Here is a 17,107-nt window from a genome sequence, read left to right as displayed (position 1 = left end):
CTACTTAGATCTGTGTATGGTGGTGTGGGAGATTGAACCTGGCACTTCGTAGCCTCACACACAAAAGTCATTTTTTAAAAGTTATTTACTTTAATTTTTTTACCTTTATTTATTTGTTTGATAGAGAGAACCAGAAATCTTGAGAGGGAAGGGGGTGATAGAGAGGTAGAAAGACAGAGAAACACCTGTAGCCCTGCTTCACCACTCGCAATGCTTCCTCCCTGCAGGTGGGGACTGAGGGCTCGAACCTGGGTCCTTGCTCATCGTAACAGGTGCGCTCAACCAAGTGTGCCACCACCCAGCCCCAACTTTATTTTCATTTGATAGAACAGAGAGAAATTGAAAGGGAGGGGGAGGGAGGGAAGGAGAGGCAGAGAGACACCTGCAGTTCTGCTTCAGCTCGTACAAAGCATCCCCCACTGCAGGTGGGAACCGGGAGCTTAAACCTGGATTCCTGTGCATGGTAGTATGTTCATTTAATCAGGTGTGCCATTACCCAGCCCCATAAAAGTCATTTTTCATAGCCATCATGCTATCTCCCTCAACTGTTCACCTGTCTTCTGCCTTAACAGCTACTTAATTTGCTGTATTTAACACACATTAATTTTCTTCTCATTTATTTTTATTTATTAATGTCTATAGTAGAATTGAATATTCATGAACAACACATCTAATGCATCTAACACAGTATATTTTTAACCCTTGAATATGATGAGTTCTAATTTTGCTTGGCTAATTCTTGACGTGAAAAAATAGAGTTTCTACTTATATGTTGACTAAGGTCATTCATACCAAGAAATGAATACTTCTGGTTTTGGTAATCTAAGGTTTAATCTTTGCATGGATACAAACCAAAGGTGGCAGAGGAAAGTCCTTTATTGTATCTGTAACTTTATATTTTCCTTATAAAGATACATAAAATACATGCAAGTTAGTAGGTATTAGGCATGCCTAAAAATAGGAGCTATATGAGTTCTTAGCCCCTAAGAATAAAACATGCCTAAAAAATCGACACACTTCAAATCCCCCAGCAGTGACTTTCTGAGACCTGTTTGCAATCTCAGACTGCTCCCTTTTCTCTCATTTTGTACCAAGGATGGTGATTTTGTAGTATGCCAGCAGTATATCTATTTAAATACAGATAATACTTCTTTCCAATAACCTCAATTCTTCTGGTGAAGAAAATACAATGGCCCAGAAATTGGTTGATTTTATTTTCATTTTTTATTGAAAGCTTCATCAAAGAAAACAGAAGTTTAAACCTAACATCCACTGATCTACAGAAAGCCCAAGGAAAGGGGAAATGGTAGCTAATTTGACTGTGGTACAGATGAAAAATTAAAACCAGAAACACCATACAATCACAGAACTTTCCATGACAGTCAGAGACAGCAATACAAATGCTCTTAAGTAAAATTCAAAGTTGATTCTTGTTTTTAAAAGTTTCACCAAATCAAATATGGCCTGAAACAAAAGATTTAAAGAAGCTGTGTCCCATTTTTAAGAAACTGAATATTTCATAGCATGTATGTTTTTAAATATTTTAAAATGAGATTTCAATTATATTTTTCCTTTTTTTGTAAATAGAAGCATTAATTTCCAAAATGGAGAAGACTTTTTCAAAGAGTTTTTGTAGTTCCCTAAAATTTTGGAATAATTTCTTTTTTCACATGTGAGAGAATAACATAACATTTGGGAAGAGGGACAAAGAAAGCATCTTTCTTAATAATTCAAAACCAGAGAGTCTAAAACACAAAGTATAACACTAAAGTTACACTTTGGACATTATTTAAATTTGAATTGATCATAGAACTATCCACTGGAGTGTTAAGATGATTCAGCCCTAATAAAGTATTTGAAATAAAAAGTAACAAAAACAATGCATATGTTCATCAAAATTTTAAGATAGCTGATTTTTTCTACTAGTTCAGATTTCAGTAGTGAATGAAACCCAAAGTTTTCTTTTTGAGACAGCCAAATTCTATGCTACATTTTCCCCCCTTTATATGCTTCAAGAATACAGGCAACTCTCAATTATTTGTACTGGATGGGAAAAGAGCATAATAGGTGATAAAAAAACATGTATAATGCCCTAATATTAATTTTACCAATATTTTATGTTCCTTGAATTAATGTATACTTATTAGGAAACAAAATAGACTGCTTTGAATTTTACTTCCAATTGTCTCTTCTTGAACTCTTAAGGTAAAAAGGAAAAAGAGCCTAAGGCTTACAGTTGAAAAAACAAAAGACAAAAACAAATTCACAAAGTAGATAATTAGCCCTTCAAAAATTGAGAGTGAGAGTGACTGTATTTCTGCAAGAATCAGTTATTAGTAGGGGCAGCTGCTAACTGGCAAGACTAAAATGGAAAACTGTGACTATAACCTACTGTTTCTTCCTGCACTTTCCAAACTGGATCTCATGTCTGCTTCAGCTGTAGAGCTTCCTGGGTGAAGGAAGCTTCTTGAAACATTATCTTTCTTCCCAGAAGTATAAAGAAATGAATATACCGTGTGTGTGTGTGTGTGTGTGTGTATGTGTGTATGCGTGCGCGCGCGTGTTGTCTTTAAAACCAAATAACTGGCCTGGAGTGAGTATTCCTGTCCTACTAAAGATCACTGAAAAACTCTTGAGTTCACTTAAGGATTTTTGTATTTAGCTTTCGTACTTTCCTGAACTTTGTAATCCACAAAGGGCCGTCATGACTAAGAGCATTACACTAAGGGATCAATTTAATATTTAAGAATATTTGGTAAGAAATGTCAAACTTTAGGTAGATTTAACTGTCTTCCAATGCCCTCCCCATAGATATCATTTGTAAAAGGAATTGATTTGTTAATTAAATTATATTATTACTGTGCCACGGGAAAGAAATAGAGCACAAACTCAATCAATTTGTTTGAAGTACACCAATACTTTAGACTGGAGTGAAAGACTAGCGCTTCTGGTGATATTGAATCATGCCAACCATAACAAAAAGTCAAAAATCTCATCTTTCACTTTTCAAGGCATGACAATATAGAAAGAACAAGGCTTGATGACGTGTAAATTTTATCATGAAGTACGATTCCTCAAAGGTGCTGATTTCGATTATATATATATTGAATACATACATAAACACCATCTTTTCATTTGGTTTTTAAATCACATAAGAACTTTTTCACTAAAAATCTCTATCAGACCATCTGCCTTGGATTGTACACTCAAATTAAGAATAAGATTGAATCATCAAAGGTAGGTTTAGTCTCCCACTAATAGAACAGTCTGTCTAGACAACCCACTGCAACTTCTCAATCATAGAGACTGTAGGGTTTTTTGAAATCAAATCACATTTTTTCATTATGGCAACATTTTGGTCACTAAAAAAATGCATGGATTCATAATAATTATCGTAACTATTTAAACATTTTTTAAATAAATTACTTTTGTTATAAATGAATTGAAAATAAACTCAAAGCATTTTTTTTGCAAGTGGTTATAGTATTCCAGTAGATCCAGTGAAATTCCAGCTCCACATAGCCTTCTCCTCTTTGCCTTCCCTCTAAATGTTTCTTTTTTTTTTTAACATTTACTTTTTTATAGGGGAGGGGGCAGGGTAGGTAGAAATGTTTTATGTGGCGTCAAATGTGGCAGATCTTTTAACATGACAGGAGTAATTGGTTTATGTGAAACATGGGATATTATCTGAATGACCTAGAACTATGAAGGAGAAAACTAACCCTGGCCAAAACTGAAGTCAGATAGAGAATTTATTATTATTATTTTAAATAATATTATCCTATTTGCAATATCCAAAATGTGTTCAATGTTTAAGGACAAAGAGTCACCGGTATTTGCTACTATAGCCTTTAGGTTTACTCGGGGTCAGGAGACATGGCCATACGTAGTGGCGTCCAGTCACTATGTACATGTCGCCTCCACTACTAGGAGAAAACTCACTACTACATTGATCATGCAACCGGAGTTTATTGGTTTTTATGCCATTTGGGTTGAGGATTTTATCTGTTTCCTGATGTTTAAGCTAGGTCTTAGGAATTAAAATCAAAAGGAAAGTTTGGAGCATTTGTATAAATATTTGACAATCTAGGGGGCCAGAATACTTTTAAGATGACTATAATTCTATAGAATTAAAATTACTGGACTGTTGGTTCAATGAAATTTCTACTGCCTACATCTATCAACATAGATTTTGGTTTACTTTTCATACATTATCTGCCTGGCCTTTGATTATCTGTCTGATTCTTTTTTTCCCCCTTCAGACTTGACACTAAGGTAAGATGACAGATATAGGGAAGCAAATTTGAACAGGGTTCTTTCCCCCCTTTTCTTCCCTTATTGGTCTGAAATAAGATACCCTATAGAATGTCATGATACAAAAAAAAAAAAATCTAAACACAAAGGCGCACATGGACACATAAAATAACAGTAAATTTCTTTTATCTTAGGTGGCTTAAAAAAAGAGATTGAGACCATTGAAATTTCAGTTGAAAAAAAAAATGCTTCTGAATGTATAAATAAAGCAGTAGTTTTGAATATAAACAGGAAGTTACCTAGGCACATTCATTAGCCACATGGTAGCTACCTCTTAGCCTCATTGTTGATTGTGTAAATGAGACTTTCTTGTATCACATGATTTTTTTTTTTACAGAAACAAAAGAAAGCATGTTGTTTTCATATTCAAATGACTTATGCCCAGGATAATCCTTATTTATACAAAGAGTTCAAGGATTGAGCAAGAGAAACAGAAAGCAGTTTCCATACAACTTTGCTAATATCCCCTATAACTCAGGGGCTCACTTCTCAAAGATAAAACTAAGTGCTACTCTTAAAATACACAAGAAGCTGAAAAGTAGGCTGAAAGAAAGCACATTTTGATTCTCCCTAAAGCACAGAAAATTTTATGGATGAATGTGACCAGCTGGAATTTCTCTGTGGTGCATGGCAATTTCTCCGATACATTTTTGCCTCCAATTTGACTGCAAAGATAGTCACTCTTTAGATTAGCATTTTCAATTAGGGTAAGACATAAGAGAATTGAATCTATTTCAGTACTAGGCCTTTGTAGATCACAAACAGTGTAAAATTAACAGTTTCATATTAGGCTCATTGGGGCCAGGTGGTGGTGCACCCGGTTAAGTGCTCACATTACATATTAGGCTCATGGTGATTTAATTTCCAAATTGTTTTCATTTTTAAAAGTACACCCTATTTTCTCTTACAATGCACTTAGTTTGCTTACTTCTTTCTTCTGGGCAAAAGTTCCTATGACCTTTTATTTTTTTCTTTCTCTCTTCCTCTCTTCTTTCCTTCCTTCCTTCCTTCCTTCCTTCCTTCCTTCCTTTCTTTCTCTCTTTCTTTTCTGTGAGAAATGTTCCACCTATTTCAATTTAACTAGTAGCTCAGAAAGCAATTCTAGCATATGGCTAAATTAAATCAGTTCCATTTCTGGTAGAACTATATAGGTTCAACATGGGTTCCATGAGTCACATATGCAAATGTTTGTTAAGTAAATTTACATCATTTTTTAAGACAAAGTTTTGCATCATTCTCAATACAAATATATCACCTTTGGCTTTAAGGATTGATCAAACCTAATTATTTTGGGTCTTATTAAAATAAATCTTATAATTCCTTGATTGTCAACTAGCATTTAAAAAGCTTGCCTAAATCCTATAGAACTCCTAATTTTACTGTTTTACTTGCCTCAGAGAATTAAAGTAAAAAAAAAGTTGCAATTTATCTTTCTTCTGACAACAACAGGATATGAAAATACAGTGAAAAGAGGCAATAAAGAAAACATCCCCTCCCCAACTTCAGAATCAAGGTGGTTATTCATGGTGGATGATGGAAGATACTAAGGTGAGAAGAAAACCAAAAGATTCTGGAATTTAGAAGGAAGACTATTGTTACAAATACAACAAGACCTTTTCAGGAGACCATTCAGCACTTAACATATTTTACGAAGCTTTTTGACATGTGACCTTTCAGACCAGGTTCGGGAAATGTCTTCAGTTCAAAATCCACATAGAGAAAATTCAACCTGTTAAACAAGAGTCTTAGCTTATTGATGACCATCAATGCAGGTTTCACTACACAAGAGAGCTAACAAAGAACCAGAAAAGCTCATGGAATCTAATGTCGTTCGGCTCTCCATTAGTTGGTATCCAGAATTCTTCATGCTGAAACTGCTGAACACAGCTAGTGCAAGCTTTTTACTATCAACAAATTTACAATTATAATAAAAAAAAATTGCAGTATGTAAAACACCAGTGGAAGGTAGTTTAAACACATAACAACATAAAAACTGGTCCGGCCAATGTAGGTCAAATAAAAATTTTAAACGAAGAGAGAAGAAAAGAAAAACATTCTCTATCTTCTTGACTGCAATAGGGTGCCACTTCATCTTTGGTATAAAATAGGCCATCCATAGGCTGAATTTGATCACAACTAGGAAAGACTACAGAAATTGTCAACAATTTCTCTATCTATTGCTTTTTTTGTGTTTTTTTGTTTGTTTGTTTGCACTTTTTTGACAGAAGCTCCTACTTACTAAAATTTTTTTTAATGCTCTTAATCTAGGTTTTGCAATGTGACAAGCAAAGCTGACTAAAAACTTTGTAAAGCTCATAAAAAAGACTGCAGATAAAAAGCACTAATGCTTTTGCTAGCGATCACGCTTCGTAAATAAAAAAAATCTGCATTCTGCCCCCCAAACACGCATTATTTCTAATGCAGTTGTTTTTAAACCAACATTAATAACTTTACCATAAAATGTTTTAGCCTTCTAGAATGATTCAACATTTAAGACAAAGTTCATGAGAAGTCCAGCATTTTCCAAATTCTCGCAGTTGCCATGGTTTCTTTTATCAACAAATTTTCTTCAAATGAAGAAAAACATTTTCTTTTAAACTGTACAGTTTTTTTTCACCCAAAAAACTCAATAGTCTTAGACTTCTGAACCAGTTAAAGCTGGCACAATATTTCAATTCTTTCTTGATTTCTTAAAACAAGACGTTGATAGCTTGCCTCGAGAGCTTTTGACGTCCTCAAAATTAAGGCAATTAAGATTCAAGATAAACTTTACTAAATATTTCTAAGAGAAAATAAAAATAAAACCCAACCCACAAGATTTAAACAAGAAAGAGAAAGAGTAGCTTAATTATTTAGGAAGATAATTTGTTTCCATATTTCCTTGCCTATCTCTTGACATCAGATTTTCTGTTAAAACAAAACAAAACAAAAACAAAAAAACCCTCTATGTACAACTTCAGGTAAATTCTGAATTCAAATGTTCTTCCAGATTAACATATCAAGCTCCATGTATTGTTTTGATGTTTTTACCCCTCTTCTGGGATTTATCTTTCTTTAATTAAAAAAAAAAAAGGCAAAAACAAACTGTCAGACCACATGAAAGAACCATTTGCACAGTACATAAAACACTTTGTTTTCATTGGGCAAAGTAGAAAGTTAAAAAGAAAAAAAAAGCATTCCATTGACGTCTGTGCAAACTGGAAGCCAACTTCTTGTTCACTGAAGTTTCTTCATTCAAGGCAAAGTTTCAAACAGACAATCTTCAGTCTTGTTTACGGTCTGTGAAAACAATTAAGTAATAATAATCATTATATCAAATCAATTTAAAATTGTCACCTGTCTTTTTTTTTTCAGTGAGTTTTTTTTTTTTTTTTTTTTAAAGTACCAAGTATACGGAAATCCTTAAAGGAACTGTCAAAGTATTTTGGAACTATGAAGATGTCTAATTCTGTAGCCCTCCTATAAATACCTATGAGAGCCAGAAAATTTGTTTACATTATATATCAAGACTAACAGATTGAGACTACCTTTCAATTCTAAAATATTACATATTGTAAATATATGATCATACTCCCTATGTACATAAAACCCAATTTTCATTAAAGGTGAAATTGTGGCTATACTGGAAGTTCTTTGGGCTTTCTGTCGATTCAGAATCAGCAAATGTATGAAATGGATAGTAAGTTATCTTGTGGAATTCACCAAAAATATTTACATAACTGTTGGCCCAATAAATAACGATGGTATTTAAGAGGGCAATATAACTCTACATTTCTCTTCTGCCTTGTACATTCTTCTTATGAGGACTATAAATTCTTGAGAGCAGGACTGTAGTTTAGTTCTATTGCTACTCTCCAGGAATCTAGCAACTTATAGATGAATAACTACACACATTTCATTTTTACTACAATCTACTTTCCCTAATCCCCCAATGTTTTCTGCTGCTCCATCTAAGTTTCACAGCTGATCTCCTAATGGGTAACCTTTATATTTATTCTTTATATCCCTAGGTAAGACTTTCTAAATAATTCCAGAGTGTGTGGTAAAAAAGGAGAACCTTAGGGCAAGGCTGACAACATAATGGATATGCAAACAGACTTTTAATTCCTGAGGCTCTGAGGTCCCAGGTTCAACCACCCTTCCCCTTACCCTAACCCATTATCATAAACCAGAGCTAGTAGTGCCCTGGCTTAAAAAAAAAAAAAAAAAAAGGGGGGTGGGTGGGATCAGGTGGTGGCACACCTGGCTAAGTGAACACATTACAGTGCTCAAGGGCCCAGGTTCAAGCCCCTGGTCCTTACCTGCAGGGGAAAAGCTTCATAAGTGGTGAAACAGGGCTGAGATGTCTGTCTCTCTCCCTCTCTATCTCCCCCTTCCTCCTCAATTTCTCCCTGTCTCTATCCAAAAATAAATAAATTAAATTAAATAATTAAGGGAGTCGGGTAAATTAAATAATTAAGGGCAGTGGGTTAAGCTCATATGGCACAAAGTGCAAGGATCCTGGTTCAAGCCCCAGCTCCCCACCTACAGGGGAGTCGCTTCATAGGTGGTGAAGCAGGTCTGCAGGTGTCTATCTTTCTCTCCCCCTCTCTGTCTTCCCCTCCTCTCTCCATTTCTCTCGGTCCTATCCAACAACGATGACAACAATAATAACTACAACAATAAAACAAGAGCAACAAAAAGCAAAAATAAATAAATATTTTTAAAAAATTAAATAATTAAAAAAGGAGAACCATTTCACTCTTTTTAGGTCGTATTTAGTTGAAGGCTTCTTTCAGTTCAGTACTCATCAGATTCTTCTGATGCCCATTTGCTTAAAATTTAGTAATGAAACCTCAAAATTGTATAATTGTTGTGTATGTATATATATATATTTTTTTCCCTTTAAAAATAAGAGACAGAGAAGCAGAGCCAAAAGTTTCCTTCAAGGTTGTGGGGGTCCCACTGGAATCTGGGTCGTGATCTGGCAAAACAGTGCATTATTCAAGTCAGCCATTTTGTCAGCTGACCATGTAGAGTTGTACAGGTTGTTCATTCTCCAAGATGCACGGCTGATGACATGCATAGAAATTAAATTTCAGGCCACACTGCTTCCCAAGCTATTTCCTCTGGTGTAAGACTGCATATGCCTGATTCAAGTTCACAAAAGTCCTCAACAATGTTTAGAAGTGGGATGGCCCAGAAGGGTTCCTCCTTTTTTCCTAATTCGCAAAAAAAAAAAAAAAAAAAAAGTCTAAAGCCAGCAATAATTCTTATCAATAATAAACTTGATTAGAGACTAGTTAATAGATTAAAAACTTTATTTTTTTTATTCAATATAATCCTATAAGGATATATTTCCATGAGAAAGGGGAATTTATTTTAAGAAAAAAATACTGTTAAAATACTCATAATCACAACAGTGAGGGAAATTGTATAGGTAGTAGTCATGGGAGACCTGCTATACATTTGATCCCTCTCTATATATTTGCACTATTACTTCCTTTCATTTTAACATCTACCCTGCCTGGAACAGAAAGACACCTTACTTGTGTAGGCCTTGCTATGCATGTGACCCAGGCTCTTAGCCTTGGCACCAAACTGGAGCATATGGCACAGGAGTATGTTTCTGTGCTGTGGTGCTGAAACAGTGCAAATGTGTTCATCCCCTCAATCTATTAATCCTTTACCATATTACATTCAAGGGAAAAAGCTTATGTCCATATGTTGGACAACCTAGGAATGGAGGCATTTTTCTTCATCAAATCCTTCCAAACCTTTCCATCCTCCATGAATATCACACACACACACACACACACACACACACACACACACACACACACACACACACACACACCCTAAAAGGTTACTTTACCTATTTATCTATGGGAAAGAAAGAGAAGGAATTGGGTATTTGGGTATGGTATACCTGGCTAAGTGCACATATGCACAAGAAAACAGGTTCAAGCCTATAGTCCCTACACGCAGGGGGTGGGGGTCAGGGCGGGGGCATTACATGAGTGATGAAGCAGGACTGCAGGTGACTGTCTCTTTCTCCCTCTCCATTTCCTCCTCCTTCTCAATTTCTTTCTGTTCTATCAAATGAAATAAAGTTTTAAAAAAGAAAATAAAAGAGGGGTAGTTAGAGTATTTCTCTGGCATACGCAATATTAGGAATCAACCCCTGCACTTTATGCTTCAGTGTCAACAAACATTTCATTCACTGCACCACCTTCCAGGTCACATCACATCACATCACATCACATCACATCACATCACATCACATCACATCACAGCTGCATTCTTTATTTTTCTTTTATTTCTTCCTTTTTTTTTTTTCTTTATTAGAGCACTGTTCAGTTCCGGTTGATGGTGGTGTGGGGGATTAAACCTGAGAAATCAAAGCCTCAGGCCTGAGAGTGTCGTATGCTATGTACCCTGCCCTTTCTTTGGTTTTATTTTATTTTTTTAGTCTTTTTATTAGTAATTTAATATTGATGTACAAAAATTATGAGACAACAAGGGTATAATTCCACACCATTCCACTACCAGAGTCCTGTGTCCCCATTCTCTCCATTGGAAACTGTAGTAGGTCACAGATATGGTTGACTATTCTATATCTATCTGTCTGTCTGTCTGTCTGTCTATCTATCTATCTATCCATTTTTCCTATGACCCTGCATTCTCTTTCTTTTTTATTCCCTTTTGTTGCCCTTGTTGTTTTATTGTTGTAGTTATTGATGTCGTTGTTGGATAGAACAGAGAGAAATGGAGAGAGGAGGGGAAGACAGAGAAGGGGAGAGAAAGACAGACACCTGCAGACCTGCTTCACTGCTTGTGAAGCGACTCCCCTGCAGGTGGGGAGGTGGGGGTTTGAACAGGGATCCTTATGCCGGTCCCTGTGCTTTGTGCCACCTGCGCTTAACCCGCTGTGCTACCACTGGACTCCTCCTTCCTTCCTTCCTTCTTTCCTTCCTTCCTTCCTTCCTTCCTTCCTTCCTTCCTTTCTTTTTCTTTAATTTTTTTTTATTTCTTTATTTATTGGATAGAGACAGCCAGAAATCAAGAGGAAGGGGGAGGGGTGATAGAGATGGAGAGAGACAGAGTGACACCTGCAGCCCTGCTTCACGACTCAGAAAGCGTTCCCCCTGCAGCTGGGGACCGGTAGCTCGAACGCTGGTCATGCACATTGTAACACGTGCGTTCAGCCAGGTGTGCCACCACCCGGTCCCCTTCTCTTCCTAAGTCACACCTACATAGAGATGCATTTTAAATGTTCTTCTCACCAAAGAGACTATCTTGCTGAGAAACAAAGTAGCTTTCTTAATTTTTATTTTCTTAGTTATTATTTTTTAGGGCAAGGGAGGCTATATGTGTTGCGGGGGAAACTGGCCAAGGTCCTAGGGGAGCCGTGGACTACCAATTTAATCCCTGGAGGATCTGGTCAGGGTGACTTTTTGACCAAAAAAAAAAATTATAGAGCCTGGGTTCAAGTCCCTGGTCCCCACCTTCATGAGGAAAGCTTTGAGAGTGGTGAAGCAGTGCTGCTGGTGTGTCTCTGTTTCTCTTCCTCTCTATCTCCCCTTTCCTCTTGATTTCTGGCTGCTTCTATCCAATAAATAAAACAAATATATATATATATTTTAGTTATGAAACTCCATGACCAGGTATATAAAATATACACACTTTACTACAAGATATATGATAGAAGTTGTGCAAAAGAATATTAGAGTGTAAAAAAAAAAAAAAAAAGCTCAAGCGACAAGCACACAAGGGCTGTGGAGAGAGAAATAAAAGCCCACACCTGCCTTTGCATCACTCCTTCTCCTAAATCCTTTAAATTTGTCACACCTGGGGCTATCTTCTCATTGGTTTACTGAGATCACCTGTGATCCTATTGTACTAATTCTAAAACTCATCTCAAAGGGTGCAGTGTGCTGCTTCCTTTTTTGCTTTCCCAAAACTGCCTTGCCAATTTCCCAGTGCTACCTTTAAGTTCTTCCCTACTGGTATGGGAAAACATGTGATAAAACCAAACAAAGCTACCTTGTTCTAGTTATCTGAGGTTCCTCTTGTCCCTGTACTGCAGGAAGCCTAGAGAAGGGACCAGAGGCAGAGTCTGGAAACACCAGTTTATTTGCATATGCCTCAGGCTTACTCCCTACTTGACTGCAAAAAGCCATAAAATGCAGATAGAGGCAGATTTGAGCACCAGAAGAACAAAGGTTGAAGTACATTCCATGAGAGTCCTATCCTCCCTTTGAAGGGACTATAAAGCTTGGGAGACCAGAGGCCCTGAGGCCTTCATCTTTTTCTCTCTTGGGGGTCAACATGCCTACCTGGCTTGTACTTTCTTCTCCTTTCCTGTCCTCACTTTTCCCCAATAAGTTCTCATCTTCTCCCTGATACATGACTCTTTGTAATTTCTCCATGTAGAAGAAGTTTAGAACCCCATGTGAGGGAACTGGGGAATGGCCACATTTAGCTGTTCTTTTCCCTTTTAATAAAAATTTTAGGGAGTCCGGTGGTGGCGCAGTGGGTTAAGCGCATGTGGCACAAAGCACAGGGACCGGCGTAAGGATCCCGGTGTGAGCCCCCCGCTCCCCACCTGCAGGGGAGTCGCTTCACGGGCGGTGAAGCAGGTCTGCAGGTGTCTATCTTTCTCTCCCCTCTCTCTCTGTCTTCCCCTCCTCTCTCCAATTCTCTCTGTCCTATCCAACAACAAAGCAACGTCAACAATAGCAATAATAACCGCTGCAACAACTAGGGCAACAAAAAGGGGGAAAAATGGCCTCCAGGAGCGGTGGATTCATGGTGCAGGCACCGAGCCCAGCAATAACCCTGGAGGAAAAAAAAATTTATTTTATTTTATTTATTTTTTCACCAGAGCACCTATCAGCTCTGGTTTATGGTAGGGCAGGGGATTGAACCTGGGACTTTGGAGCCTCAGGCTTGGCAGTCTGTTTTCATAACCATTATGCTATCTACCCCTGCCCCTTTTCCCATCAACATTATCATTAAAGTGTGTGTGTGTGTGTGTGTGTGTGTGTGTGTGTGTGTGTGTTGGTAAATTATTGGCTCCCATTCCCATCTGACTTGGCTTTACTGTGCTTTGAATATAATATTTCTACAACACCATATATCTCTAAGAACAATTCAGTGAACATTGTCTAACTAAATGGGCTACACTCACATAAAATACCCTCACTGCTTAGGGATGTTATGTGTTGAGGAACAAGGTACTGCCCAGAAAATAGGACTGGTTACAGGTGTGGCTTGGGAAGGAAGAGGTGGTGCTTAGGTTTTAAAAATTAGAATCTGTTAGATTCTCTCTGCCAGACCACCATATAAGTGTTAAATTAGTCCTTTTTACTCACTTTCTCTCTCTCCTTCCCTCTCTTTTTCTCATGCCTTAACATGTGAATTTCCTCAGTTTTCCCAAATAAAGTTTAAAGTACCTGAAAAATCATGTTCTCTTCACAGTTCTTTGTTGAGATAATGTGTGATAAACTTTTTAATATTGGGGGAACAAATGTCACTCCCTCTCTCCCCCAATACATTATGTGCAATAATCTTGAAGAATTCATATTTATGAGCTAGTCTGGAGCTACTTCCAAGTCTTATAAGCTTGCAAAAAATTTGCCAAATTCTTCTCCCATCATTTAATCATTTTCTTGATCTTTCAAATAGTCAACTAAATGAATACAATATCATCAGGGAGGTTGCATTGTAGTAGAATTGTGGATTGGGGAACTGAGTTACTCAAATCACATATCCAACCAAGAGTCTCTCTCTCTCTCTCTCTCTCTTTGTATATGTCTTGTGAAATTAATCTTTAAAAGCAATGAAAACAAGTGAGAAATAAATGGTCGTACTTAAGAATTTCAGGTTTATTAGCTTAATTTGAAGGAGAAAGTTATTTCTATTTAATGGAATAGAATTCTCTCTTATCCACCTTCTCTGCCCTAGATGAATAATGAAAATGCCTGTTTACTTAGGGCTTATGGACCGTGCTGATATCCATAAAAATGCAAGGCTTCTAAAATTTCATGGCTATGATCCTCAACAAGATCCGTGTAAGTGGGTCAGTGAGATTACTTTAGAGGTAAAATAGATTTCAATTTAAACAAGAAAATTTCTGTCCAGAGTTATCAGTGTGAAAGCCATTTAGACACTGTAAAGTGCTCTGAAAATACAATATTTTAGCAACCACAAGCATAAAAGACATATAAGACTGATAGTTAAAGAAATAGCTTGCACTTCATTAACATACTGACAACTTAGAAGGAACTGGTATTCACAACAGTGTTGTTGGTCAGGAAAAAAAGAAAAGAAAAAGAAAAAAGAAAAAGAACATGAAGAATAAAAATGCCCTGAGGCCTAGAGTTGAGACAAAAGCCTTCTGAGCTCATTGTGGATATCAGAAGACTAGGATTTTGATTTACTTTTTCTAACTTATTAAATATATATTTTATTTGTTTACTTACAGGATAGGGATAGAGAAACTGGGAAGGGAGAAGTTAAGAGGGGAAGACACCTGCAGCATTGTTTTACCACTTGAAAAGTTTCCTTCTTGCAGTTGGGGACTGGGGTTTTGAGTCTGGACTCCTGTGTACTATTAACATGTCCTCTCAGCCAGGTGTGCCACCATCCAACCCCAAGGTATATGATGGCAAAAACCCAAACTAGAATCTTCTTACCCTCTAGTCCTTCTCACAACTCCTTTCCCCAAAGCAGAGTCAATTACATGGGAAGAAGCGCAATACAATATTAGCACTGGAAGAAATGGATTAATAGAAGTAGTGGAAGAATTCTTAAAAATTCTCCAATGATGTAACTTGTCCAGTGCTATTCCTGACAAGACTAGTTTCAGATGATGTTATATGAAAAGAAGTATGCTGTGGTCCAAAACTATGCCCCCCCCCACTATTGGATTAATCACAGGTCCATAGATAAACTAAACATGTGTTTCAGGCACTGACAAAGAAGAGTATCAATATAAGACTGTTTTTGAAATAATGCAATCTTCCTTTTTAAATATTTTTTAAAAAAATTATTTTCCCTTGGGAGTTGGACAGTAGCGCAGCGGGTTAAGCACATGTGGTGCGAAGCTCAAGGACCGGTGTAAGGATCCTTGTTCGAGCCCCGGGCTCCCCACCTGCAGGGGAGTCGTTTCACAAGTGGTGAAGCAGGTCTGCAGGTGTCTGTCTTTATCTCCCCCTCTCTGCCTTTCCCTCCTCTCTCCATTTCTCTCTGTTCTATCCAACAACAATGACATCAAAAATAACTACAATAATAATAAAAAACAACAAGGGCAACAAAAGGGAAAGTAAATTAAAAAAAAATTATTTTCCCTTTTGTTGCCCTTGTTGTTTAACATTGTTGTGGCTATTGATGTCATTGTTGTTGGATAGGACAGATGGAAATGGAGAGAGGAGGAGAAGACAGAAGGGTAGAGAAAGACAGACACCTGCAGACCTGCTTCACCGATAGTGAAGTGACTCCCCTGCAGGTAGAAAGCCAGGGGCTGAACTGGTATCCTTATTCGAGTCCTTGTGCTTTGCAAGCCATGTGCACTTAAGCCGCTGTGCTACCACCTGACTCCTTTTTTTTTTTCTTTTAAATAACCAGAGCACTGCTCAGCTCTGGTTTAGGGTGGTTGATTGAACTGGGGATTGAAGGTGGATTTTGGAGCCTCAGGCATGAGAGTCTCTTTGCATAACCATTAAGCAATAATAGGGAGAGGTCATTCGCTGAAGCCCAGTTGGCTCTATCTTAGCTGACTGGGCTTCAGCGAATGACCTCTCCCTATTATAAGATCCCAAACAGCCAGGCTCTTTTCACAGTGCTAGGTGGAATAAAGTCACCTGACCTGTGCTGGATTAGCACAGTCAACGGCCAAGCCTTTCCCGCTATGAGACAAGTTCTCAAGATCTTCCCGCACAGTCATCACCGCCCAGCTATCATCCACATTGGTCTCCAGCTCCCACTGATTCTGTGCTCAGAGAAACTAAGATGGAACTTTCAGAAAGCAAACTGGCGTCTGTTCAGTGATCTTAACAACAAATCTATTCCTGCAATTCCAATTAACTCTATCCCCTCTGAAGATTCCTACAGGCGCTTCCGCCAAGCCATCTTCAAAGCAGCTTCCCAAGCCATTCCTCCTGGGAGACGTGCTAACTATACGCCTTGTCTTGATGCTGAATGCAAGCAACTACTAAAGCAGTATGATGAGTCGGGCGACCCAGATGTGGCTGACCATCTCATTGCCTCCCTGGATGCAGCACTCCAAGCCCGCTGGCAACAACTCACGGAAAGTGGAAAGTCTGAACTTCACCCACTCAAGTAGGAAGGCCTGGAAGCTTCTTCACAGACTGGGTGCCGGTAGCCAACCCCCTCCCATCTCCCATCCTCCCGTATCTCCAAACTCAGTGGCCAGTCACCTAACTCAAGTTGGATGTGCTAAGATCGACCCAGTCTGGAAAAGAGAAATTTCCCATGAGTGGTCATCCCACTTCCGTTTATCTTGTCCATCTCCAAAACTCTCTCCCTTTACACTGTCTGAACTGGAAGATGCTTTGAAGAGGGTTAAACTGGGAACAGCTGCTGGCTATGATAACATCACCCCAGAACTCATTCTTGACCTGGGTCCCGCGGCAAAGAAGTGGCTCGCTTCATTCCTGTCCCACATCTTGGAATCTGAGTCTATGCCCAAAGTTTGGTGTCGTGTGAAGATTATAACGGTTTTGAAACCAAAGAAAGACCCAACACTGGCCACCAGCTATAGACCAATTTCTCTCCTCTCCATGTGTTA

The 17,107-nt window shown here is 37.9% G+C and overlaps 1 protein-coding gene across 10 annotated transcripts in view; it reads right to left on the bottom strand.

Moving 5' to 3' along the window:
- Positions 1–1,205: 1,205 nt before the first annotated feature.
- The window catches only part of RBMS3 (RNA binding motif single stranded interacting protein 3), a 1,638,617-nt gene continuing 1,622,715 nt past the window's right edge, over positions 1,206–17,107 (bottom strand). For all 10 annotated transcript variants that reach the window (XM_060180467.1, XM_060180472.1, XM_060180474.1 and 7 more), the window contains one exon: positions 1,206–7,593. In XM_060180467.1, the coding sequence (XP_060036450.1) occupies positions 7,587–7,593 (7 nt within the window). In that variant the 3' untranslated portion in view covers positions 1,206–7,586. The remainder of the gene's footprint in view (positions 7,594–17,107) is intronic.

The sequence above is a fragment of the Erinaceus europaeus genome, chromosome 21, assembly GCF_950295315.1.
Source record: "Erinaceus europaeus chromosome 21, mEriEur2.1, whole genome shotgun sequence".
Classification (NCBI taxonomy): domain Eukaryota; kingdom Metazoa; phylum Chordata; class Mammalia; order Eulipotyphla; family Erinaceidae; genus Erinaceus; species Erinaceus europaeus.
Note: the sequence above shows the minus strand (reverse complement) of the source record. Positions and strands in the feature narration are given on the sequence as shown.